Source organism: Parasteatoda tepidariorum, chromosome 8 (genome assembly GCF_982258835.1).
Source record: "Parasteatoda tepidariorum strain Cologne lab strain chromosome 8, Ptep-v5.0, whole genome shotgun sequence".
Classification (NCBI taxonomy): Eukaryota; Metazoa; Arthropoda; class Arachnida; order Araneae; family Theridiidae; genus Parasteatoda; species Parasteatoda tepidariorum.
In genome coordinates, this window is record NC_141762.1 from 105988024 (window position 1) to 106014663 (window position 26640).

The window sequence follows — 26640 nt, forward strand, 5'->3', positions numbered from 1 at the left end:
AGCTTCTAAAATATTGTTATAATATAGTTTTAATATTAATTTAATTTTGACGAAACATTTATAAAGTTTTTTTAAACATAAATTAAAGTTCTTGCAATGCGTTCGAATAAAAATCAAAAAAATCTGATTTAAATCAAAAAAATCTGATTTAAGTCAAAAAAATTTGATTGATTTGATTTTTTTTAATAAAATCAAAGCAATCACGAACCCTGCTTTAAAAAAAAACATGAGAGAATGGGAAAACATTTTTCCTGGTTTGATGCCTTCAAATTTATTACAGGGCAGAGCCATTGAGGGAATGACATATTGAATACATTTTAATTACCTAAAATAAATGAAAATTTATAATTTTATTCTTTTGTTAACCTGCATTCTGAAAGACACTTTCCCCTAAAAAAAATTTTTTTTTATCATAAGTCGTAAACTAAACATAAAAGTATACTGGGAACATGAAAAGGACTGTTTTTGTTAGAATGGCCCATCTATATAAATAATCAAACGGCATAACATGAAATTTTTTTATTTGTTGTTACAATATTGAAAAAAAAAAACATTTATAATATCATTCATTAGAAAAACTCTGACTTAAATATATTAGGCATTGTTGAAAACACCCAATGCTTGCTAAGCTATAAGTAATTTTAAAATGTTTTTCCTTACTTTCTTTGTAAACATTCATCTGTTATGATTATTTCTTTTGTTTTAGAACAGCAAGACCAGCAGCAAGGACGCATCAATAATTGCTTGGCGAAAAAAGAATAAATTCAAGGATCCTTTCCTAGAGTTTTTAAAGGATGCCGATTCCTTGTAAAATGTGATGTTAAGTTTTGAAAATAAACCTATTTTTCGATTGAACTTTTTTATAAGTTTAAACTCATGCCATTTTACAGTGATCGCCACAGAATAGTGCTAGAAAAAAGAAGTTAATCTTATATTTCCCCCTCCCTTCATCATAATTGATTTCTTAACAGCCCAGGGTGGGCCTTGGCCTTCTCAAGAAGTTTTTTGTAGACTAACCTTTTTCCTTCTAGTGTTTTTTTAGTTTTTAAGACCAAAAGGTTTTTCTCTAGGCGATCTATCCATCTCAAATTCGGCCTGCCTCTTTTTCGTGTGCCAACTAGCGTATAACGAGTCTGGCATTGAACACTCTTTTTGTGATACGGTTTTTGTCCCTTCTGATGGCCAGCCCCATTTTATTCTTTGTCGTTTAATGAAGTAAATAATGTCAGGTCCATTATATGAGTGAAAAATTCCTCCAAAAATACTTCTCCAGACATTTCTCACAAAGGTACTCAACATAGCCTCATGCGTACAAGAAAGGGTCCAGGTGATACGTTAAAATCGATCTTAAAAGAGGTTTATATAATAAAACTTTTGTTTTTTCTATGAATTACATTCGATTTTATGTATTTTTGAATTCCATTAAAAACATCTATTGGCTGTAGTGATTCTCCTTTGTATTTCCATTGTAATATTATTGTTCCTGTTGTTGATTACAGAACCCAAGTAAACGAAATTGTCAACAACCTCAAATTTATATTCTTCAATTTCTAAATGGTTGTTATTGAAACTTGTTTTAAATTCTTATTTAAATTTATTTCGTGTTGCGATTTAAAGCGAAGGATTCGATGTAAGCAGGGCTGATTGTGCTCCGGAAAAAGTACGGATTTCCGGATTTTTCGTTGACAGTGAGCCGGAAGTTTCCGGAGATCAAAGGTCCAGACGTTTTAAAAAATCATTGATCACAGAAGTTTCCGGAAATCAGATTTTCAAAGGTGGCACATAAAAACACAGTTTATTTTATTTGTTTGTAAGGGGGAGCCAGAGAGATACTTTATAAGCTTATATTCATGATTAATATTCATTTTTTATCAGTTAATAGTTGTTATAATATAAACTCAAGAAGGAAAGACATATTTGTAAATTTTAATTACTTCTCCAGGTCATCATAGGTATGTGTAAAATTTTAAATATATTTTAAATAAACTAGGAAATAATGAGAAAAAGGAAAAAAAACCTTATTTAAATGTTTTTCAATTTAAACTGTTTGTTTTTTTTAAACTCAAGAAATTTTCCGGAATTTTGACTTGGACTCACAATCACCCTTGTGTAAGGATTTAAATCCATTCAGCCAAAATAGCTGCTCTTGCAACTCAGAGTTCAAACAGGGTATCCGCGCACCTGGAAAGTCATGAATTTCGGTATTGAACAAAATTTGTCATGAAATGTCATGGTTTTAACTATTTTTTTTAAAAAAAATCATGAAAAGTCATGGATTTAGGTCGTCAAAAAATTTTATTTTTAGAATGTGATTCCTCCCCCCCCCCATTATCATGGTGTTCCGGATATCTGAATTTGTAACAAAATCCCCACTCTCAGTCATATTTTATTAAAATATAAAATGTTTCTATCCTGTTCTTTAAAAATTATGGTGTTCTTTCAAAAAATGAAGGAAAAAATATAATTTCTTTCGTTTTAAACTTCTGTGATTTCAGAATTATTATTATTTTTAATTTATTATTTTTATTTTATCAATTTAAAATTCTAGCTTAAGCAAGCTAGTCATTGGCAATTTTTTTTTATTGTGAAAAGAGAATAGGAAAATCAGGAGTATTTCTTTCCTTTCTGATGAACAAGGAAATTATCTTTAGAATATAATTCAAGGAAGAAAAAAAAATATTTTCTCAGCTATTATTTTTTCAGCTATTTTATTGCTTCAACTCTGTTCATTACTCTGTTTTTTAAATTTAAAATCTGTAAATATGAAGATGCAGAGTGTAACAGTTTTGGTTATACCTACCATTTCAATGAATGTTATTATAGCTTTTTTAAATGTATTGTTGTGTTTTTGTCGGAGAAAATAGTAACTTTGTTAAGGCATGAAAAACTCTTGAAATTAATCATGAAAAGTCGTGAATTTGAAAATCTAAAATGTAGCAGATACTCTGTATATAGAAAATTCCCCTGCTGTGGTAGCCCGACGATCAGAGCACAAAGTCGAGCTCTTTATGGTAGAAAAGTTTAACCACGACTCATACCCTCGGTCCCTACGCTGGCTGATTAAAGTGGTCACCCACCTGCTTTCTGACTGCAACCCGTTTTAGCAAAAATTTCAATGTAGCAAATATTTTCCCCATAAACAATGAATTAAAAATACTAATATTAGGAAATTTGTAGGCAGGTGTAATGGAGGTGAAAATAAGCAACAATTCTAATTTTCTATCATGATCAAAAACCTTTTCCATTCTTCAGGGATGAGATTTTTCCGCTTTTTAGAGGATTTTCGCTTTTGTCTTTTCATCAAAAACTCAGATTCTCTAAAAGTTTATATATATATGTAATATCTAAAATACTAGCTTAATAAAATTAAAAGGATCTTTTGAGACTAAACTTAAAAAGAATTATATCTTATCTACAGATAAGCTTATCTGGTTTCTGAGAACATTAAATTTCTCTTTCACATACTTAACTTAGCTCTTCGCGTATATATTAAGTTCGTTGAATAGCGATGAAATCTTTATTTATAAAATGAATCCACACCGCGCAGTAAAATATCTTAAAGAAACCGAATTCCCATTTAGGTCCCGAACTATGTTGAGATATTAATTCATCTCCATCTGGTCTTCAGATCTTACGGCGCGCCGCTTCTAACAAAGAAGATATAAATAAAAAGGTCTGGATGGATTTTATACATCACATGACATGAACATATGTTACGTTAAAAAAGTGTACACTATCTTTTTGAAATGAAAGGATAAAGATGTGTCTTGGGGCTCTGCTCCAATTGGACATAATTTGTAAACAGATTTCCTTATTCTTTTCTTCAATAAAAGTATAGAAAATTCATTATGTTGTCATCCTTATAGATAAGGATTAAAGTATGACTGCAAATACTATGAAACGCAATATGATGATAAATTAACCGCCACGGCTCAAGAGTTTACGAGAAAACATGAGAAGGAGCACTACATACATATATATATATTCCGCTTTTCTGAAAACTCGTTCGTTGAAATAAAATAATTGGATCTATTTCCGATTTGATTATAATGTATCGAAAGATATATAAAATTCAAACTACGTGGCTGCCAACCCTTCCGCATACTACTTATTTCAGCTATTAGCTTTTAAGAGCAGAAAATAAGATTTTTCTCATTTTTAAAAAGCTAAAAAGTAATTTTAAACAAATTTATTTATGCATACAGGGTTGCCACAGGCGACTATTTGCAACTATTTTCAGAAAAAGACTATTGGGAGACTTTTCTGTGCTCCTAGAGATATTTTTTTAGCATAAATTGGATTGTCATCCCGCGACCTGTCGTAGCTTCTAAACCCAATGAATTTCTTTTCTTGAAAGCTTAAAAAATTTGAACATTTTGATTTGCACTTTTGAGTCCTCACTTTTTAATGGGCTCAGATTTGATTGTAAGTCTATTTTGTGTTTTGATCGTTTTTTTCAACGGTTATTGCTACAAAATTCTACATGATTTAAAAATAATAAAAAAACGATTTTTATACTATATTACGATGCATGAATTTTGAATTTGAGCAATCATTTATCACAAAAGGTATATGTGTGTATACAGGGTGTCTCAGTTAAGCGTTTCAGAATTCCTAAGAGTGGTAGGGTGCATCCTGACGACTCGAAATCATATAGCAATGTGGGGTCGGAAATGCTTTCCTGAAGCGGTGATGTACATAGAAGCACCATAAAGAAAAGAGACCGTAAGTGAAAAATTGTTTTAATAATACATTGAAATAAGCATAAGGTACATGGGTCAAAGTAAGTGTTCGAAGTTTCTGCCACCGGCTACAATTCACACCTCACATCTCCGGCTCATGGACATCCGAACATTCAGCAATACTCCAGGCATATCTCGAATTTCTCCGGCAGCTACTGCAATTCTTACAACCAGCTCCTCAGCATTGTCAACAGGGGTGCCATAAGCCAGTGTTTTCATATGACCCCAGAAATAAAAAGCAAGACATGATAGGTGGGGTGACCGAGCAGGCCAATGCACTGGAAAGCTCGGAACTCTCTTACAACGCCATCTACCGCCTCTGGAAAGCATTTCCGACCCCGCATTGCTATCTGATTTCGAGTCGTCAGGATGCACTCTACCCCTCTTAGGAGTTCTGAAACGTTTAACTGAGACACCCTGTATATATATATATATTTGCTAAATTAATTATTGATAAAAAAGAAAAGTTTTTAGAAATTTTTTTTTTTTTTTTTTTTTTGAAAATTTAATTTTTGAATTAATTTTAGTAATTAAAAGTATTTAATTTTCTGCAAATATACTAACATTTTTTTATGTAAAAACTTAGTGCTAAAACTCTAAAACCAGGGTGCATAGTGTTTTTAAAAAGTGCTTATTTTAGAGTTTTGTTTTTTAAAAGCCCTTAAAGGTGCTTTTTTCATTGGGTGTTTTTAAAAAATGCTCCATTTTCCCTTAACCATGTTGATTTTCGCTACGAATTATGTTCAGTTCACATTGTTCTATTCAACGTTTTCACAATTAATTCAACCCCAATCTTTTTCAGCGTATTGTCAGTTCATAGCGTATAAAAATGCCATTCGTTTTACATGATTTAAAATTTTACGATTTTTGACAATTGTCAAAGACAATGCCAAAAGTTTTTTTTGACATGACAGTTAAAACAAAATAAAACCGTCAATTATCAAAAACTTTCCAACCCTGCCTAATTATGATATTTTTTTAAAGTGCTTAAAAATATTTTTTGAGTGCTTGAAAAGTGCTTATTTTTTGTTGAATAATTTGGCTACGCACCCTGAAAACGTTTATTAAAAAAATATCATATTTGTTACCAACTTCACTAAATGGATCATGGCATATGACAATTAAGTCATTTAACACGATTTTAGTAAAATTATTGAAAAAATTTTGTTCTTATTTAGGCAACTATTTTTCATAGTTTTTGGCTACTATTTTCACGCTTTAGGCTACTAAAAGTAACTAATTTTGTTCAATTTTTTCTTTGGCAACCCTGCATTCACAATCACAGTAATTTTGACTGCTTTTGGGCAATATAGGTATATACGAATTTTCCGTCTTTCTAATGTTAAAGACAAAATTTTTGGAAATAATATCAGATTTTTATTACCTGAAATTCAAATCAATTTCGATTAGGTATTGATTAAATTCTTTAAATTATTCCTGTGGCCATCCTGTTTAATAATTACAATTTATTTATTTATTTTTTAATTTATGGTAATGAATGCAAGTGATGCTCAAAGAAATATTTTAAATAAAACCTAAAAACAAGTAAATGTGTAATATGTACCATTCTGAAAATATTGAATTCAGAATTATATCAGTATAATCCTGTGAAGAGAAGAAAAAAAATCTTCTAAAAGAAATATCCTATGTGTCTTCCTTTTAAAATTATGACAATATTTTTCCTTAGGAGAGCTAATAGAAAGTCTGTGCCCTAACAAATTTACATGTTAATAATGGCAATAAGTATAAGGTATACAATTTTTTGTATAGATTTTAAACTGTAAATTTATCAGTTTGAAACTATGTTAATTTATAATAACTCAAATATTGTAATCTCAAATTGTATTAAAATTTATTTACCTTGAAGGGATTTATTAATCGACTATGCCAACCTTCATTTACCAAAAGGTACCTCATGATAGAATCAAGTTAATATGTCTTATATACTAGGGAATTGGTATTTAACATTTATAGTGGTAGTTACGCTACATTACTCCCCTTCTAGAATTTTATCTTTGATAGAATTCGATGACTGGTTACTCTTGTTGATTCATGCTGTTAATATATTTAGATCAATTTTGCTCATTATATTTTCATTTTTTATAGCATTTCGCTCATAATTTTATTTTTCCTTCATTTTTTGTTTTTATAGCATTTTGCTCATTATTTTTTTTCCCTTCTTCTTCAATATTGTTTATTGACCTGGATACTTTGTTTACTTCACCGGATTTTTTATTTGCTTTTTCTTTGAGCAGTATATTTCAAGCAAAACAACTGTTTAATGTGGATTATCCATCAATATTGGCAAGTTCTTATCATTTCTGGAGGTCACCATTGAGGAGGATTTTATCTTTGACTATGCCAACCTTCATCTATCAAAAGGTACCTCATGATAGAATCAATTTAACACGTCTTATATACTAGGGAATTGGTATTTAGCATTTCAGTTATCGGCAAATATCATTGTCACTTAAATAGTTGAGGAGGCAAAACATGTTCACATTGTCTTTTGATTTTTGAGGAAATTATTGGGATCATAATTTTTCAGACTGTCGATATTTTGAATGTAAGGAGTGTTTTATATTCCCAACAAGTGATTTTATTTTATGTATTATTTTTATTTGTACTGAAAATACTCAAAATTTATTAACTTTATTTGTGAGAAAATACTTAACACTAAACGTAACCTAACCGGTCAAATGACAGTTTAAGAACTTGTGCATCGAAAATGAGCATTTGACTTTTTGTAACAATTATATACAGTTAATATTCTTCCTCAGCACGACAGCCTCTTACAGGCCTTGGCTGCCTCAACCACACGTAGCCTCCAACGCCTCCTGTATATGGCGACTTTTTTCCAGTTGTTTATCTTTACTGTTAGATTCATATTATTTTTGCATATTAATACTATTAATTATTATTATTTTTGTTTGTTTCGAATAATACTTGTATACCTATTTATACCCCAACTGGACATTTGACCAGGAGAGCAATTCATTGCTTTATAAGGTTATTGGATCAAAAATTAGGATATAATGCGTGTTCAACATATTGCATTCGAGGAGTTGCACATTTCTGCAAAGACTGCTGTGTAGTGAGTTCAACCAGAATAACTGCCAATTCAAATTTCAAGAAAGTACCTAAAATTTTAAATCTTTGAAAGTTTGCAGTTACTTCAACTATCATTAAATCATATTAATTATTAAATCATAACTACAGACACTCAAAAACATAAATTTATTAATCTATACATGCATTTTAAATAAATTACTAAGCCAATTAACTCGATATATATGTTAATTTATTAATATGATTGCTTTGCTACTTTTAGTAAAGTAAAAAAATTCTTTCACTAATTGACAATGTTATTTAATAGAACGTGCGAAGTCCATAGAAAGAAATTATTGCCTTTTTAGAATAATAATGCCCTTTTTTTAAACGTTTGCACCCTGCCCTTTTTTCTGCCTAGAAGAGCTCTGTATGTTTGTAAAAATAAGAAAAAAAACATTTCTTAGACATGAAACACAGAAAAGGTTTTATTTTCAAACACTAAAGAAAAATGTCTACATTATAACAACTATAGTCTGTTTTAGAAATTGCTAATTACAAAAGCCATTTTCTGCTGCGTTATTAGAGTAGCCAAAAATACTTGAGCTGCGGCACTGATAAAGATGGGTCGGGGAATCTTTAGAATAAACTTTAACCATAACTGATAGACTTCTCTAGGAGCACGTCCTAGTGGAGGAATAGGATATGTGAGTAACTTATCAGCAATATAGAAGTTAACAGTAGGAGCCATCAATAGTGGATAGATCAGTCCTACACCCAGCTGTAAGTAGGATGCTTTTGTTAGAATGCACAATGGACAGCGATCAGCACTGAGGATATTTGAGTTAATGATACCACTTTGAACAACAAAGCAAGCAGCTGTAGAAAGGCCGACGACCGGTGTATAGCAAGTAAGTTTTGAATAGTGTCTAAGTTTGAGTTGTTTGCGAAAGAAGTAGCTTATGTAGAAAGAAGTCAAAGCGGCACTGCCACATAGAATATCATCACCGTGCTTAAATGACCACCTGAAAAAGAAACAATTTAAATTTAATGTTTTTCTCTTAAAAAAATATCTTCTAGATGTAACTTAGCCAAGTGAAAAATAACCCCAAAACAAAAATGTAGTCAAATTTGCATAGAAAGAGTTGCCACTCCACAGGGAATTTTAAAAATCACCTGAAATAACAGGGAATTTTGTTTTGTATAAAATGGTTACCACTCAAGGCGTAATCTATGCAGGCTATCCGCAACACCTGGAAAGTCATGAATTTCGGTATTGAAAAAAAATTTTCGTGAAATGTCATGATTTTAACAATTTTTTTTAAAAAAAATCATGGAAATAGCTCACTGGATTTTGCCCCTCCCTCTAAATTCATAGTGTTCCGAATATTTGAATTTGTAACAAATCCCCACTCTCAGTCATGTTTTATTAGAATATAAAATGTTTTTATAATGTTCTTTAAAAATGATGGTGTTCTTTCAAAACATGAAAAAAAGAACATTTCTAGAGTGAATTATCTTTTAAACTTCTGTGATATCAGAATTATATTATTATTTTTTTTTTTATTGTATCAATTTAAAATTCTAGCTGAAGCAAACCAGTCATTGGCGAATTTTTTTTTAATTCCAGAAGGAGAACAGAAAAATCAGGAGTATTTCTTTACTTTCTGATGAACAAGAAAATCTTTAAATTATAATTCTGCAGGAAAAATTTTTTTTTGCTTTTGTATTTTTTTCAGCTATTTTATTGTTTCACCTTTTTTTTTCTCTGTTTTTTAAATTTATAAATATGAAGATGCAGAGTATAACTGTTTTGGTTATACCTATCATTTCAATGAATGTTATTTATAATACTGTTTTAAATTTATTGTTGTGTTTTTGCCGGGAGAAAATAGTAACTGTGTTAAGTCATGAAAAGTTCTTGGAATTAGTCACGAATTTGAAAATCTAGAATGTAGCAGATACCTTGTCTATGGGATATTTAACCACAATATTTTAGCTATACTAAACTATTTCATTTACTATAGCATTATTTAAGAATGTTCAGCTATTTTTTCCAGCAATTAAAAACTAATAAATATAGTTAGTCCACTATAGCTCACACAAGAGCACAGTAATTGTTGTTTTTCCTCTTAGTTTTGTTATGACCTTATTTTAATATGCCACATGGTCAAATTTATTTTTATGAGTAAATCTTGATAATTGAGTTAATCATCATTAAAATTGCTTAAGTAAAATATATAACTTGTGATCATTATTTCTAGACATATATTTTTATGTTACTTTATTTGTATGTGTTGGTGATGATTTGGGATAGGCCTTAGTTGTAAAATGCATTAGTACTAAATTTGGCAATTATCCCACTATACTTTACCCAAATTGTCACCACAATATAGTGTGAATAATATGTACAGGGAATTTTTGTTTTACTGATTTGAGTGGCAATCCTGATAAAAGATGTTAAAAATAGTATAAAAAATATCTCAAATTAATCTCGCACAATATATATAAAACTTTTAAAAAAAGATTGAAAAAATTTCACATACAGGGTATCTGCTAAATTTTAGATTTTCAAATTCGTGACTTTCCACGACTAATTCCAAAAGTTTTTCATGACTTAACAAAGTTACTATTTTCTCCGAAATAAACACAACCATGAATTTAAAAAAGCATTAATTGAAATGATAGGTATAACCAAAACTGTTATACTCTGCATCTTCAGATTTAAAAAACAGTAAAGAAAGAGTTGAAGCAATAAAATTGCTGGAAAAAAAACAAAAGCAAATAATTATTTTTTCTGAAGAATTATATTCTAAGGATACTTTTCTTGCTCATAGAAAAGGAAAGAAATACTCCTGATTTTTCTGTTCTCATTTCGGAATGAAAAAAATTCAGGAATGACAGGCTTGCTTCAGCTAGAATTTGAAATTTATAAAATAAAAAAACTAAATAATAACGAAAATTCTGAAATTACAGAAGTTTGAAAAATAATTCGCTCTAGAAATGATATTTTTCTTTCATTTTTTGAAAGAATACCATAATTTTTAAAGAACAGGATAAAACATTTAATATTTTAATAAAGGGACTTTGTTACAAATTCAGATATTCGGAACACCATGAAATAGGGGGGGGGGGGTTATCATGACAAATTTTGTTCAGTACCGAAATCCAGGTGCACACATAATTTAACTGATAAAAAAATGTTGTGTGGGAGAGGGTTAAAAGGTACCCCCTTGTAGAATCGAGTTAACATGTCCTATACCAGTGAATTGGTATTGTATTTTTGTAGTGGTAGATACACTACAATACCCCCCCACACCAGAATTATATCTGTGATAGAATTCAATGAATGGATATCACTAGTTGCATCATTGCTGTATTGTGAGAAACCGGAAGAGCTGTATTAAGTTCACTGTCGTGGTTGTACCTGTGTTGCCATTAGCAGTCGAATGTATGCAGGCCAACGTTGTGTGAAATCGAGACTGAGTAGCAATAGAACAAGGAGGTGGATACTGTTGCAGTCACAAGTAGCAAGTCAACTTTTTAATGTGGACCATTCATCGAAGTAGGCGTGTTCAACTCTAAGAGGAAGTTACTGTCAAAGTAGGCGTATTCATATCGAACTGTGCATTTCTGTCAAGGCATGCATGTTCACATCATGACCGGGTCACCAATGTGGTGATAGGGTTATCGACGACAATGTCAACCTTCATCTATGAAAAGGTACACCACCATAGAATCGAGTTAACATGCCTTATATACCAGTGAATTGGTATTGTATTTTTGTAGTGGTAGATACGCTACAGTTGTTTTAGCCAATTCAAATGGAAAATTAGCACCTGTTCACACTTCATTTTCAATAATAGGACCTAATTATGGGGTATTCTTTAAGAGAAAAAACAGATAGTATGGCAGTAAATGAGTATAGGGAGTAGAAGAGCATTGGTATAAATGCTATAACAATAGAAGGAATTTTTTGACTTGTACACATGTATCAGCCACAAGCATACGGTTAAAAGAATGATTAGGACAATTAGTCAAATTCTTAAAAAGATTTTGAGTTGCTAAAAATATTCAATCTTTCTAGCGTAATAAAATAATTAAAATGTTTTAATGTTGTATTATCATACATGCAGATGAATTTGTAGTGTATCTACCACTACAAAAATACAATTCACTAGTATAGAAGACATGTTAACTTGATTCTATATTGGGGTTCCTTTTCATAGATGAAGGTTGACATTGTCGATAAATACACTCCCACATTGGAGAACTCCGGATGTGATGTGAAAACGCCTAGCTTGACAGAAACTCCCACTTCAAAATGAACACACCTATCTTAAGAATAACACTCACTTCGATTTGAACAGCCCTACTTCGATGGATGGTCCACATTGAGCAGTTGACTTGCGACATTATCCACCTCCTCGCGCTGTTGCTACTCAGTCTCAATCACACACAACGCCAACCAGCATACACTCGGCTGCTAATGGCAATACAGGAGCGACCATGATACAGCTCTCACGACCAGCAAAAGTACAATGATCCTAATACAGCTCTCCCGGTTTCTCACAAAATAGCAATGAATCAACTAGTGGTATCCCATTCATCGAATTCTATCACAGATAAAATTCTGGTGGGGGAGTACTGTAGTGTATCTACCACTACAAAAATACAATTCCAATTCACTAGTATATAAAGACATGTTAACTCGATTCTATATTGGGGTACCTTTTCATAGATGAAGGTTGACATTGTCGTTAATCACTATCCCCACAAATTCGTTCATATTTAGATGCTATAAATTAGACAATGTTAAAAAACTGTTTATATTTTAAATTTCTTTATTTACATTAAAGATAGAAATAGCGTCTGAATACTTTTGTGACTGCACCTTTGGAAATGTTAGACGTATGAAATGCATTATATCTAACACTTATTGATTCCAGAAAAATTGGCAAATTTCATATTTTTAAATGTAGTTTGTTTCATCAGATTCTGCATTTTATAAACATTTAGCCAGGAACATTAAAAAATGTCAAATAAGCAACAGTAGGTATAGAATCCAGTCAATTGTTGATTTGCACAATTACATCCTTTGTTATTGCATAACATGATTAACTTCACATAGTTTCCTTACATTGTTTATTTTTTCCTCAATTTTTCAAAAAATATATAGATATTGAACATGGTAACTTATTAAATATGGTATCTTATTAAATTAGGGCTCTAAATTTAACTGTACTGAATGTTAAAACACAAATAAGAAGAAAAAAAAACACAAAACAAAATATAGAATACAAATATGCAGATTATAGGTATTATGTTTCTCTTATTTCAAATTCTTATTTATTGTAAGAATTCTTTTGTAAATAATACAGTTTTGTATTTTCTGCCTCTTAGCAGAACACAAGAAAGGCAAAAAATGCATTAAAAAACTTGTGATATTAGTTTATGTAAATATTTAATACCAAATTAAAATAATTCTATAATATATATTGCAAGGGCAAAGTGAAAAACATATGGATTGTACAGTCGGCAAAAAAAAAAAGATATCACCCTGAATAACTTTCGTTCTAATGATCGGATTTTCACGAACTAAGTGTTAATCTTAATGGTTCCTGGGGGTGACCTCAAATATACTAATTAATTAGTGCTAACTATTAATTAAATTACGAAATCAGACACAAAAACGTACTTTCTCTGAATAAACATATATTTTTTCTTACATATTTGGATTCTTAACCTTCAAAATATAGGGGGTAGCCGCAATCAGGGAAATATGGTCCCCATAGTTTGGTCAGGAGAGCGATCCAAAGTTCGTACCCCTTAATGTTAATTTCACTTTTTACGTTTTTAGTCATATTTTAAAAACTAATAAAGCAATTCGAAGAAAATTTCACCCAGTCATAAAACTCATTTACCCAAAGATAATTTCACGAAAAAAATAATTTTTAATAATTGTTAATTATTTTTTATTATTTAATTAAATTAAGGATGAAAAATTTTTGAATTACAAGGTATGAATTTTTTTATACCATATTAATCTACATATTTTTCAATTGAAAAATCTAAAGTTTCAACTGTTTTTATTTATTAGAAGCTGAGAAAAATTAAAATTAATTATTTTAAAAAAAATAATTTGGCGACAATGAAGAAATGATTAAATGGAGCGATTAATATTAAAATGTGATAAACTTGCGAGGAACTTGACTTCGCGCGCCTAGCATAAAATTTCATTCATATTTTTTTCGCTAATAATCGTTTGCTTATCTTTTAATTTTTATTTTTTTAAGCTATAAAATACGATGTTTCTTCTTTAGTCGTCTAAAATTCTATTTGCAATTTAGTAAAGAAATTTGAATAAAACATTTTATTGAATAAAATACATTTTATTCAGAGAATGTGGAGTTTTATAAAAGCATGCTTCTGATAGAATATGATTATACAACAGATTGTGCTTCTTTAATGTGATTATTTTATATTTATTTTTTCTCAATAACTGATAAAATTTCAATAATATACATACGAATGAATAAATTTGGAATAAAATATTCATCAATTTCTTGAATATATATTTTATAAATATTAATAAAAATACGCAGTCAACATTTTTAAGCATCTCTCACAACATCGCAAAATTCTCAAAATCTTATAGGATAAACTAACCAGTGAAAGAATACTTAAGCTTAGCTTGTCTTTAAAAAAAAAAATCATAAAAATTTCAAAATTTGTCATTTTAGCTAAATGACGTATTTGTTATTAAATGCATGTCGACATATTTGTTATTAAATGCAAATTATGTAAAAAAAATTTAGATAACTTACATAATATTGTTTTAAGCTTTTGGTGGTTTAAATAATAAGTAGTAAGATAACCAAGTGAAGGAACAGTTCTTAAATTGAATAAACACTAAATTTTCCAGTGAATGAACACTTAATTTTGAGAATGTTTGATGCTCGTTAGGAATCCTTAGGCCACACAGATATCTGCCGCCCTGTAGATGCCTGAATTGACTGATGTTAAATCAGGCGGGCATTAGGAAAAAAAAAATCTTTTAAGTTTTCGTGCCCCCATTTCAGTATCTTAAGGGCCTTACGAGCTCTGTTTAAAAAGAGAGTATCATATCATATATATATATATATATATATATATATATATATATATATATATATATATATATATATATATATATATATATATATATATATATATATATATATATATATATATATATATATAACAAAAATAATCATAGTAGCAGTATTTGGTGGTAAATGTAGCTTATCGTAATTGAAGAATATGCTGTGCGACATTTTATGGTGAATTTGCGAACGTAAGTTTCAGAATGTATCGAAACATGTGGATGCTATTTGCTAATTATCTTTATCCAAAGAAAACCATGGAACGTAAATATCTAGAAAAATGAAGCAATTTTTTAAACAATGAATCATACAATATGCAACATATTATTTCAATATCTTATTCTTAAACATAACATATTTCAATGTTTTTAAAATGCCACTAAACATTCAGCAATTCATTGAGTTATAGAAAAAAGAAATCGTAAATTACAGAAAACCTTGTGAATGTGCATTAGAATTACTATACAACCTACATTTTATTTTTCATGCACTTTTTTTTTCTTCAAACTTTCGTGCCTAGAAGACTCGATTAAAGCTGTAAAAATCATTATCCCTAAAATTTTGTATATAGCTATTATAAGTTATGTTAATTTGATTTTAGTATGAAATCCTCGAATAAACATAGCAAAAATAGCATAATCTAAATAATATCAGATAAAAAGTTCATGTATTTAAATTCTGAAAACTTATAAATCGATTCAAATTTTCTTTTCCAAAGCGATTAAGATAATTTTTTATTTTATTTATTTATTTATTTATTTTTGCTTTTTGGACATAAATGAGCTTAAAAATTGTCTATTGCCTAGAAACTTCGAGGTGTTTTCTATTAACTATTAATTAAACCTCTCAGAGCAATCACAAAACATTATTTCAATTTTTTTACAGTCAGAAATTGGTTGCCTAGCAACCTAGTAAAATTAAGCGTTTCTCTTTTGAATCAGTCAAGGGTTATCTTAAAATATTTATTTGCGCAGGCGACTTTTTTTGGCGGTTTTCTGGACTATCGCCAAATATATAAACCTTTATTGCAACCCAATTTACGACCCAATTGTTTTAAAATTTTGTCTACCCCCCTAATTCAAGTGTCTAGATTCCAAATATGTAAAAAAAAATATATGTTTATTCAGAGAAAGTACGTTTTTGTGTCTGATTTCGTAACTTAATTAATAGTTAGCACTAATTAATTAGCATATTTGAGGTCACCCCCAGGAACCATTAAGATTGACACTTAGTTCGTGAAAATCGGATCATTAGAACAAAAGTTATTCAGGGTGATATCTTTTTTTTTTTGCGGACTGTACATTCATTATTTATTCAAGACATTTTAAAGAGTCGCAGAGCTTCAAATCGCACCACGAAATCGGTGTGCTAGAGCACTTATCTTAGGATAAGTAACACAAGTTAGTCTCTATAATATGTTACGCCTTATGGAAAAAGGGAAACCTTCAGGCATTACAACTGGTCCATTAAACGTGTCGAGGGAATAACATGGTTCTCACAGTTAGTGAAAAGAAAACTTTAAAATGTTAATTCCTGCGTACTTGAATCCGAAAAGAGAAGTGAATAATTAAGTGTGAGAAAATGTTGAATAACAAATAAAGGAGAACTTGGATAAATGTTGTCATTCCCAAGGAAGGATTGCTATGTTTTTTTTTCTTTTTACTACCGCCAGATGGCGTTCTTTTTTTATGTATTTGTCTGCTTTTTGTTAATAAATGTATACTTTCTGTCTGAATTTTGATCTCCACGAATTACAATAAAGAAATAACATAAAAAGATTAGCTTTTTAAGTTCTCCCAAAATTTTAACTACCATCTAAAAAAATTTTAATTAAATATTATTTACTTGCAATACTTTCCCTATACTCGAAACACAATCAACATAAAAATATCCACATGCTAACAAATATATAAAGTAATACATATGAGTTATAAAAAACACACTTCTGTCTATAGTTGCGCCACTTATAAATTGAATTTGATCTTCATTTTTAACAGACTTCTTTTAGTTCTAAGTCATTAGTTTGATAAAACTTTTCACTAAGAGACACACTTCATTATAACACAATTCAAATAAATTTTTCAATCAAACGTAATCATGGTTTCATCATATAGTGGCAAAATTTTTTTCGAGCTTTGTGTGACAAAACTCTCCAACACTAGTATCTTTCTGCAAGATATTTTTCGCATTTTGTTGGGGGGTTGACGCACATATATACCTTCTCATTTTGCAAATAATTACCACATTAAAAAAATAATTAAAAATCGTGAAATCCGTAGTAGTAACTGCTGAAAAAAAAATATTGACGACAAAATAGTGCGAATCAGATTCCTCGAATGCATGTCTCGTTTCGAGAATAGGTTCTTTTAATAAATAATATTGTATAAAAAACATCGAATTTAAAAACTATAGAGAAATCAAAAGCAATAAGAGCCAAAAATTCAATAGAATTGGCTTAAAAAGTAAATACTCAAATGCACGATTCGAATTTTCTATATTGAGAGAAAGAGTTTAATGTTGAATAATAAATTAAGCAGAATTTAGATAAAGAGATTAGTTATAACTTTTTATGTTACATATATATCTTCTTAATGAAAACACAGACATTTGACTTTGGTTCTACCCAAAAGATGAAAATTTTTTAACCTTTCAAGATTATGTAAAAATATTAAAATTAAATTATTCTAAAACTAATGAAATTAAAAAAAAAAGCTTCAAATTCCCAACAAAAAAAATTTTGATTTCTCAGATAACAGGAAGTAAACTGAATCATGCAACGCCAAAAAGAAATCTTCAACTCTGATGTAAAACAAGTCAGTAAGCAATAACTGCCTATAAAATTTCCATGAGTGAGATGTAACTACCACTATGAATATTGCATACCAATTCACTAGTATCAGGAGTCTGTCCAGGACATATTTACTACCGTTTAGCGGTACCTTCACAAATTCAACTTTAGGAAAAACGGTAGTTTCACAAAATACTTTTTCTTAATATTTCATTTTTGTATCCCATAAGAAACGATAAATATGTATTTTAATCAAATTTTTGTGTTGATTTTTTAATATAATTTTTAGTTTTCACAAATTATGTTTAAATTTTCACAAAATTGGTATTTCTCAAAAAAACCTAGACAGACCCCTGAGTATAATTAGACATATTAACTTAATTCCATCTAGATACATGAGAGATGAACGTTCACAGAGTCTATATTCAGGGGTCTATCCAGGCCAAATTTACTACCGTTTAGCGGTAGTTTCACAAAATACTTTTCCTTAAAATTTTATTTTTGTGTCTCATAAGAAACAATAAATCCATATTTTTTAATATAATTTTTAATTTTAACAAATTATGTCTGAATTTTCACAAAATAGGTACTTCTCAGAAAAACCTAGACAGACCCCTGATATTAGACACCCCATATCGGTGACCTCCGGACATGATGTGAACTCGCCAGCAGCGATGGATCGTCCACATTGAATAAGTGATTTGTTCATAAAAAAGTGCTCAAAAATCCAGTGAAGTAAATACAATCTCCCAGACAATAAAGAAAAAAATACTGAGCTAAAAATAAATAAAAGCATGAATCATTAGTGGCATTTGTTCATCGAATTCTATCTCAGATTAAATTCCGGAAGAGGAGTAATGCGGCGCAACTTTCACTATAAATATTAAACATCAATTCACTAGTATATAAGACATGTTCCATTTTGAAGTACTTTTTGATAGATGCTCCCCGGCAGAATTTTTTCGAGCTATCCGCGAAAAACTCTCAAGCACTAAGTACTTTCTACAATAGGGGTGCACAACCTGCGGCCCTTCGACTACTGAAGTGCGGCCCGCGAGAGTTTCTAAACACAATAAAAAAAATTTTAAAAAATGGCAATTTTTAATCGCACTTTAAAGTCATCACGTTTTGACACAATCAATTTTAACAGATTCTTTAGTAAATGTACGTTTAACGAGCTTTCTTGCAGTCGAATTTATCGTAAATATAAATGATTTTTTTTAAACAGTTATTTCCACTTTACTACGTGATTTTGAAAATTCCGAAATTTTATAACGACGCGAGTTTCAGATCGCAAATTTAAATAATCACTTTTTGGGCACTTTATTTGTGACGATTTCATCTTAAATCTAAGTGATTTTCTATTTTTTCTTTCGCAATTCTTTCTTTTTCTTCAAAAATTTTTCTCGGCAGTTATTGCTATGCGTTCCTACGTATTATAAAAAATTTCAATTATTCTGTTACGATGCAAATTTTAAATCATGCATTTGACGCGCTTTATTTGTGCTGAGTTCAGCATAAATATATTTTTTCCTAATTATTTCTATACTTTTCCTCGTGATTTTGACGATCCCGTTATTTAACTATGATGTTATTACGACACGTGATTGTTAATCACGCAATTAAATAATCACTTTTTGATACGGTATTACCGTACAGTTTTATCGTAAATCCTAGTTATTTTTCCTTTTTTATTTCCGCAACGAATATGATTTGGTCGAATGTGGTAATGAATTGTGATTTGATCAAAAACCAAATATTCGGCAAAAAGAAGAAAAAATCTATTGAACGCCGTTCACTTGGGGCCAAATAGCAAAATCTTTTAGCAGTATAGCAACACTGAAACTAAAATTTCAATGCTCAGAATAATATTTCCTGGAAAAACGCTAATTAACTCTAAAAAATAAGGCCAATCAAGAACGTTTTTGAAAATGTCGAAAAGCGAACATAAAAATCAATCTTAATTTTTGAAATTTTTTTTAAAAGCTGAACATCTCAATTTTTCAATTACCAGAAAAAGCCAAGAAAAAAGAATTAAGTCAACAGAAATGCTATTAAAAATTACTGCGTTATAATGAAAACGTCTAAAAAAGTTTTTTATTTTATTTAAAGAAAATAAAGAGGATAGAAAAAATGTTCTTAATTTATTAAGTGAAATTTTATGCCGAAAATCTCAATTTAAATTTTTCTCATTGCCATAATTTTAGAAGAAAAAAAATTGCTATAAAAAATTTCTTTATTTATAACTTTATTTTTAAAAAAATGCTGAGTCATAATAAAAATGCCTAAAAAAGAAAAACAGAAAAAACAAATTTTTCTTAGTTCCTGAAACAAAACTTTAATGCTGAAAATCACACTTTTCTATGTTACTGGTTATTTATATTACAGAACAGGGAAAGAGTGATAATAAATTAATAGTATGAGACGTTCTGTTAAAATGCTGGGTTATAATAAAAACTGCAAAAAATGGATCCTTCTCAATTCTCAAAGTATCGAAAAAATGACAAAATTGACTTGTCTGATTATAATTTAAAAAAAAAAAAATAATAATATCTAAAAAAATTCAAAAATAAAAAAAACTTAGAAAAATGCATTTCTAAAAAATATTTTGCCAAATATTTGACTGATCATTCAACCAACTGAATTTTTCACAGAAGGGCCAAATACTCGTTACATCCCTCCCTAATTTAAATGCAATGTTATTGCAACTTGAGAAATTCATAAAATGGCGGAAAACGTGAATTTTTAAACTGCTCACTGTTAGTAGTTTAGATTTCAATTTTTTGTAGCTTAAGTGATCTTTTTCGATAAAAAAAAGGAAAATGTTTACGATATAAAAAATCTAATAATTAATAAAATAAAATAATTAAATACATTACAAAATAAGCATTGAATTTTATTTTGAACTATCACAGTTTTGTTTTTATTTTAGGCTTTTGTTTAAAACCTATAAATTTTCTTCAATTAAAATATTTAATTTGAATTTATATTACTTAATTACGACTAAACTTTTTCCTACTTTCATTCTGTGGGCATTGCAGTTTTTTTTTAATTTATTAGAATTTAATTCTAAGATGAGTTTTGATATTGCATGATATGATAAAAAAAAATATTTCTTTTCTTCAATGTTTATTTATTTTGATAAATCTATTGTTCATATGATAAAAATAGCAATTTTTTTTTGTAAAAAAAAAAAAGTATAAGTTTTTTTATTTTTGAATGAATTCTAATAATGGAACACTACTAAGTTATTGATATTACTAAGTTTATTAATAAAAAAAATGGAACGATAATGTTTAAATAAACATTATTACATTTGTCATTAACATGTCTAAATACATGTGCGGCCCTTCGTTAGTCAACCTGCTGTGCAAGTGGCCCTTCACTCAAAAAGGTTGTGCACCCCTATTCTACAAGATACTTTTAATAATAACAAACACATATGTTACTAATTTAAAATAACAAAAGTACTGTGTTTACAAAAAATATATATATATATATTTTTTTTAATTGAACATATACTATTTTTTGAAGTGATACTTCTTATGCGACTTCCAACAAGGTTGCGTTAAACGTTTAAGGGTACATTTTGCTTGGCCGGGAAATCACTTGGTAGGATCCAGTTTTCCCTCATTCATTTCCATAGTGTTTTGGTTCTCACTAGCATAAAAATAATAAAAGTATTGTTTTTCTATCAATATTTTTTTAGTTTGATTTGATACACACATAATTTAATAGGGTAGTGTTTTTTATTTTCAAATTTAGTGGATAACAATTGTAAAAAATGAGTGAAAACAATCCCACGGACAACACGGACATTTAAGGTTATGTCAAGGTACGTCTCTTGTGAATATCAATTGATTGTTAAGTTTTCTCTTCTGAAATTACATTATGACGCATTTACATACATTATTAATACAAATACATTTTCCAGGGACGATGAGGCAACCACAAGCACTTCCACTGGTTCAAGAGGTCCACGAGGGAAAAATGCACAATATTACCGTGATTACAGAGCACGGAAGCCATCGGAGCAGGAAAAAGAGTCGTTGAATAGAACTAGTAATCCTTCTACGAGTGCTGATTCTTCTACAATTAACGTCGCAGGTTACGAAGTTTAACTTCTTCCGCGCGGAGGGACTCCACGCACTATTTTTTTTATTCTAATATGGGTTATTCTTAGATTTTTTGGGGTGGGGAGAAAAGCACAAATTATTTCCTTTTTCACACTTTGTAAATAATCATCACAATAAAAAAAATCATGAAATTCGCGTAGTAGTAATCGCCTAAAAAAAGATCGATGATGAAATCGAGCGAATCGGACTCCTCAAACGCGTGCTTCATCTCGAGATCAGATTGTTGTAATAAATAATATCGTATAAAAAATATCAAATATAAAAACTATGAAGAAATCAATAGCAATAACAGCCAAAAATTTTGTAGAATTATTGCCTTAAAAATTAAATACTCAAATGCACGATTATAATTTTAGATATTGTTTGAAATATATCGGGATATTTAAAATCCATGAGAAAATCAATAACTGCCGAATATCAGGGGTCTGCCCAGACATTTTGTAAAAGGTCCGTTTTTGTAAAATTTTGAAAAAATGACTCGTAATTTGTGAATATAAAATAAACGTTAAATCACATTCTTTCAGCCAGTGTCCTGCTTTTATGAATTTGTGCAAATAGGGTCCGGTTATTGCAAAAAAAATTTCAAGGAGTTTTTAACCCTCCTGGCGGCGGACCCGAAATAACTCGGGCATGATTTCTACACGTAAAGCAGCAAGCCCGAGTTTTTGGCTGGTATTCTTTTTCCTTCCCCTACGACCGCCGACTGGGTACTAATTGAGGGGTGGGTTATAGCTGTCATCATAAATCACTGTAACAGAAGAGTTGTGAGTTTATTCAAGAGTTCATAGTATGTTAGCAGTTTAATTGTACTGATAGTAAAAGTTTGTTTTGAAGGGAAAAAATATTAATTTTATGTTTTCTTTTGCTAATACTAAATCAAACATTGTTGCTTTTCTTGTTATTTTACTTCTATTTTTTTTAAAATTTAAGTTTAAGATGGAATTAATAAAAATAGGAAAATATACTATCTAAAATTGTTTATAAATTTTTTTTTAATTGAATACTCGCATATTTTTAATAAATTTTGAAATATCTCTAATAATAATAATGTTTTGCTGTTTCATTATAAGTACTGTAAATTCGATATTTTGAAAATATTCATCAGCTAAATTTTATTTTGCGAACTTAACTATGAATTTTATTTTGCGAACTTACATACTTATGAAAGAAGAGATTTTAACTTAGTTTAGATTTTGACTTATTTTATTTCTTTCTAACTGCCAAGAAATACTTTACTATTTTGTCATTAATGTTTACCAATTTAAAATTGTTAAAATTTTTCTTTGCAAACATTATTTTAATCACATTCTTTTTTTTTTTTTCATATTATTCTAAAAACTTGCGCACAAATTTTCAAAATTATTCTAAAAAACGCTGAAACAAAGTCTTATTATGTTGTTGTTTTTGTCATGTTTTATGCCTTTCCCTTGAATTATCGCATCTGAAATTCGCACAGAAATAAAATTTTAAAAAATTTGAACAGAATACGAAAGACAACTGTTGAATTTTTAAAAAATAACATTTTTGCTAAAAGAAGAATCGTCCAACTACAAAGAAACGGATGAGATTAAATATTTGTTTAAGTTCAATTTTAATTAAAATTATTACATTCATATATAAACCATATAATATTTTAAAACAATTTTTCTCAGCTAAACTCTGATTATTTTTTGTGACAATTTAAATTTTATCGAATACTATCAAGTGATATATTAATAATGCACGCAAAATTCTTAATACTATATATGATTCTTTTTTTATTGCGTCATAGTAAAGGAGTTTAATAAATTACAATTAAGCATTAATTTTTGGTAGCTTAAATTATTTAACAAGAAACTACTTCAAAGTCTTCTCATGTACTTATGAACTTATTCATTATTTAATAAACTAATATGGCTTGCATAAAAATGTATTCCAAACAAACTAAGTAAAAATCGGAGGATAAAATAATTTCAATTTTTTTTTTTAATAATTATTTAAACTAAATTTTGAAAATACTATTGTATATTCTTATGTATTTGTTTCAAATTTCTGATTTAATTATAATCAATTTATATCAAGGACCATAATAAAAGGAAAAGGCTAAGCAAAGTTAATTTATATGTATTACTCAGTTTTTTACTATTACTGAGACCAAAAAACAGGTCAAACAATCTAGTATTTATTTAATAAGGAGTATAAACCTTTTTTCAATAGAGAAAATTAAAAAAGTTATTTTTATTGGATAATTTAACAAAATAAATATATATTCAAACAGCATTTCGAAGGATTTAAAAAATTTTTGCTTAGGAATCAATTTTAAAAGGGATTTGACAACAACAACACATATTTTTCAGCCATGGAAAATCTGATAGTCCTGCAATTTGTGAGTGCTGACAAAATTGAGAACCATTCTGCTCATCTAACTTGATACATATTTATTACATAAACTACCACCGTGTAAAATTGATCGCAAAAGCTTAAAATGTAACAGCCTTTGTTTGTTTAGAGAGTTAAATTTTATTAGTTGACCTTTAATGAAGAATGGAAGAAAAACAAAATCATTATTATTAAAAGTTATTACCGTGTTTAAGAATGTATGAGTTGGTTGTTGGTAAAATTATTGAAAACATCATTGAAGGTGTCAGAATAAAAATATTTCCTTTTAAAATACAATTTTGAAAAAAATTCTAGTTAGGACAGATAAAATATCTGGGAGATAAAGCATGGATAACTGTCTAAAATTACATACACATATTTAGTTTTATTTCTTATTGCTTTTCTATTATATATGAGGCTGATTTTTAACAGACAAATTTATTTTCAAAATTTCTTTTCCTATCAAAGCTTTTTATTTGTATGCACTATTTTATAATTATGGACAATAAATAAATTGTTTGGTTGTAATTTGTTTATCGTTAGTTAAGTTCCATCCCCTCCTTTTTCAAAATGCATACATAAATACATCTCTCATTGCAAACTAGGATGCAATCATTTTTCTCCAGAAATGCTTTCTTGTTAGCCAACATTCAGAAAAGAGAAATTTGACAAAAATAGAGTGTCAAGTATTCAAAGAGTGATTTGTCTTCTTTCCAGAACCGTGCAGAACTAGGAATTTTTCTTGTAGCTGTTCCATACAATTAGCTAGTATTATGCTGAGATACAGGAAATAGCCCCCTGCAAAGAAGTAAATCTCCCTCTTTCAAACCACTGACCCTCCATTTTATCATGCATTCACAACTCTAACTGCTATCTTTTTCCTCCAAGAATTTCTTTTAACATTTGCTTTCACCCTTTGAAAATTAACACTTATCCTGTTGACTCCAGAATACCTTCAGTTTCTTTAGAATGTATTATTGCTTCAAAAGAAAGCGCAAAATGAAATGTGGTGCTTTTTTTCTGCACTTCACTAATAAAATGACTAAAAAGGGCTCTAGTAAAAGTAGATTTAATATAAAACTTTGAAATAGTGTAAATAAAGAGAGCATATACAAGAGCACTTCAAATCTCTTAAATCGACCACTAAATAGTCTAAAATAATTTTTGTGAAGTTGAATTTTTTCACTCTATATTTAATTGTTTAAAAAATTATTAATTTTTTCTGTTACAAAAACTTTTAAACAAATATGTCTTATTGTTGTTGGAATTTCATGAAGTTTTTGCGTTTGTGATTTCTTAAATATTGTTTGTTTCTCCTTTTTATAGATTACTAATTGAAACTAAATTCTAAATAATTTATCAACAGTATATCAATGGGATTCGTTTCAGAATAAATGTTTTACTAAATTATAATATAAAGTTGGAACTTTAATAGGGGTATCAGAAAATATTTATATTTCTGCACAAATACCGTGTGTACATTCTTATTGATATTTTTTTGTAAATAAATAATTGAGCAATATATTATTCATAAAAATAATGGATAAAATTTTATGTAAATAAAAATTAATTTATGTAAATAAATAATTTTTTAAAAAATATATATAAATTTAAGAATTGTTTAAGTTTACTTAATGTGTAACACATTAGAAGAGATGCATTACTAAGTTGTGTTATTTAAAATTTGTCAATTGAAATTATAAAAAATGTGAGTGATTTTGTTTCCATTATTCGTCCGAAATGAATATTCTGCATTATACAGTGTAGGCTAAAGGCCCAATATTTGTAAGTTGCATCTCTAATTTAGTTGCAGCAATGGCTGTTTATTTTTGAAATTATAATTTTTTTAATTATAATTTTACAGTGTTGAGCATAATCTTGTATCCATTTACAATATGAAACTCCTTGAAATAGTTTTTCTCAATAACAGGACCCTATTTGCACAAATTCATGAAACAGGACCCTGGTTAAAAGAATGTGACTTACACATATTTTATATTCACAAATTATAAGTAATTTTTTCACAATTTTAAAAAAACAGGACCTTTTACAAAATGTCTGGACAGACCGCTGATATTGAGTGTAACACCTGACAGTGAATGTAACATCATTTCCTTTCAATAAAATCATTTTATTGATTTCAGAACTGAAGGATTCTAAATTAAGCTGTTACCTGAAATTCATGAATAGCAGTTTCTGCAAAAGATTTTCTTCAATGTGTTACTTTGCATCAAATTAATTATCACTATCATTTCTATTTTTTAAAAATTTCTCAATTACGTATAAGGAATTTTCTTAAGTAATCTTTGCTCTAGATAAGTTGTTCCCGAACTTTTTCTTGTCTCGTAGATTCCTTGCCATGTTTTTCGATTTTTGGTAGACACCCTGCTTACCTGATATTTATTTTTTGTAAATTCATCAGC

The 26640-nt window shown here is 28.9% G+C and overlaps 2 protein-coding genes across 4 annotated transcripts in view; one reads left to right on the plus strand and one right to left on the minus strand.

Annotated features, from left to right (window-relative positions):
• Window positions 1–1444, plus strand: part of LOC147806633 (uncharacterized) — a 35908-nt gene extending 34464 nt beyond the window's left edge. Inside the window, exon 4 of one of the 2 annotated variants that reach the window (XM_087169593.1) lies at window positions 707–1444. In XM_087169593.1, the coding sequence (XP_087025719.1) occupies window positions 707–811 (105 nt within the window). In that variant the 3' untranslated portion in view covers window positions 812–1444. The remainder of the gene's footprint in view (window positions 1–706) is intronic. The other variant, XM_087169595.1, reaches the window with a different exon arrangement.
• Window positions 1445–8249: 6805 nt separating this feature from the next.
• The window catches only part of LOC147806634 (transmembrane protein 126-like), a 28141-nt gene continuing 9750 nt past the window's right edge, over window positions 8250–26640 (minus strand). For both annotated transcript variants that reach the window (XM_087169592.1, XM_087169591.1), the window contains exon 3: window positions 8250–8815. In XM_087169592.1, the coding sequence (XP_087025718.1) occupies window positions 8332–8815 (484 nt within the window). In that variant the 3' untranslated portion in view covers window positions 8250–8331. The remainder of the gene's footprint in view (window positions 8816–26640) is intronic.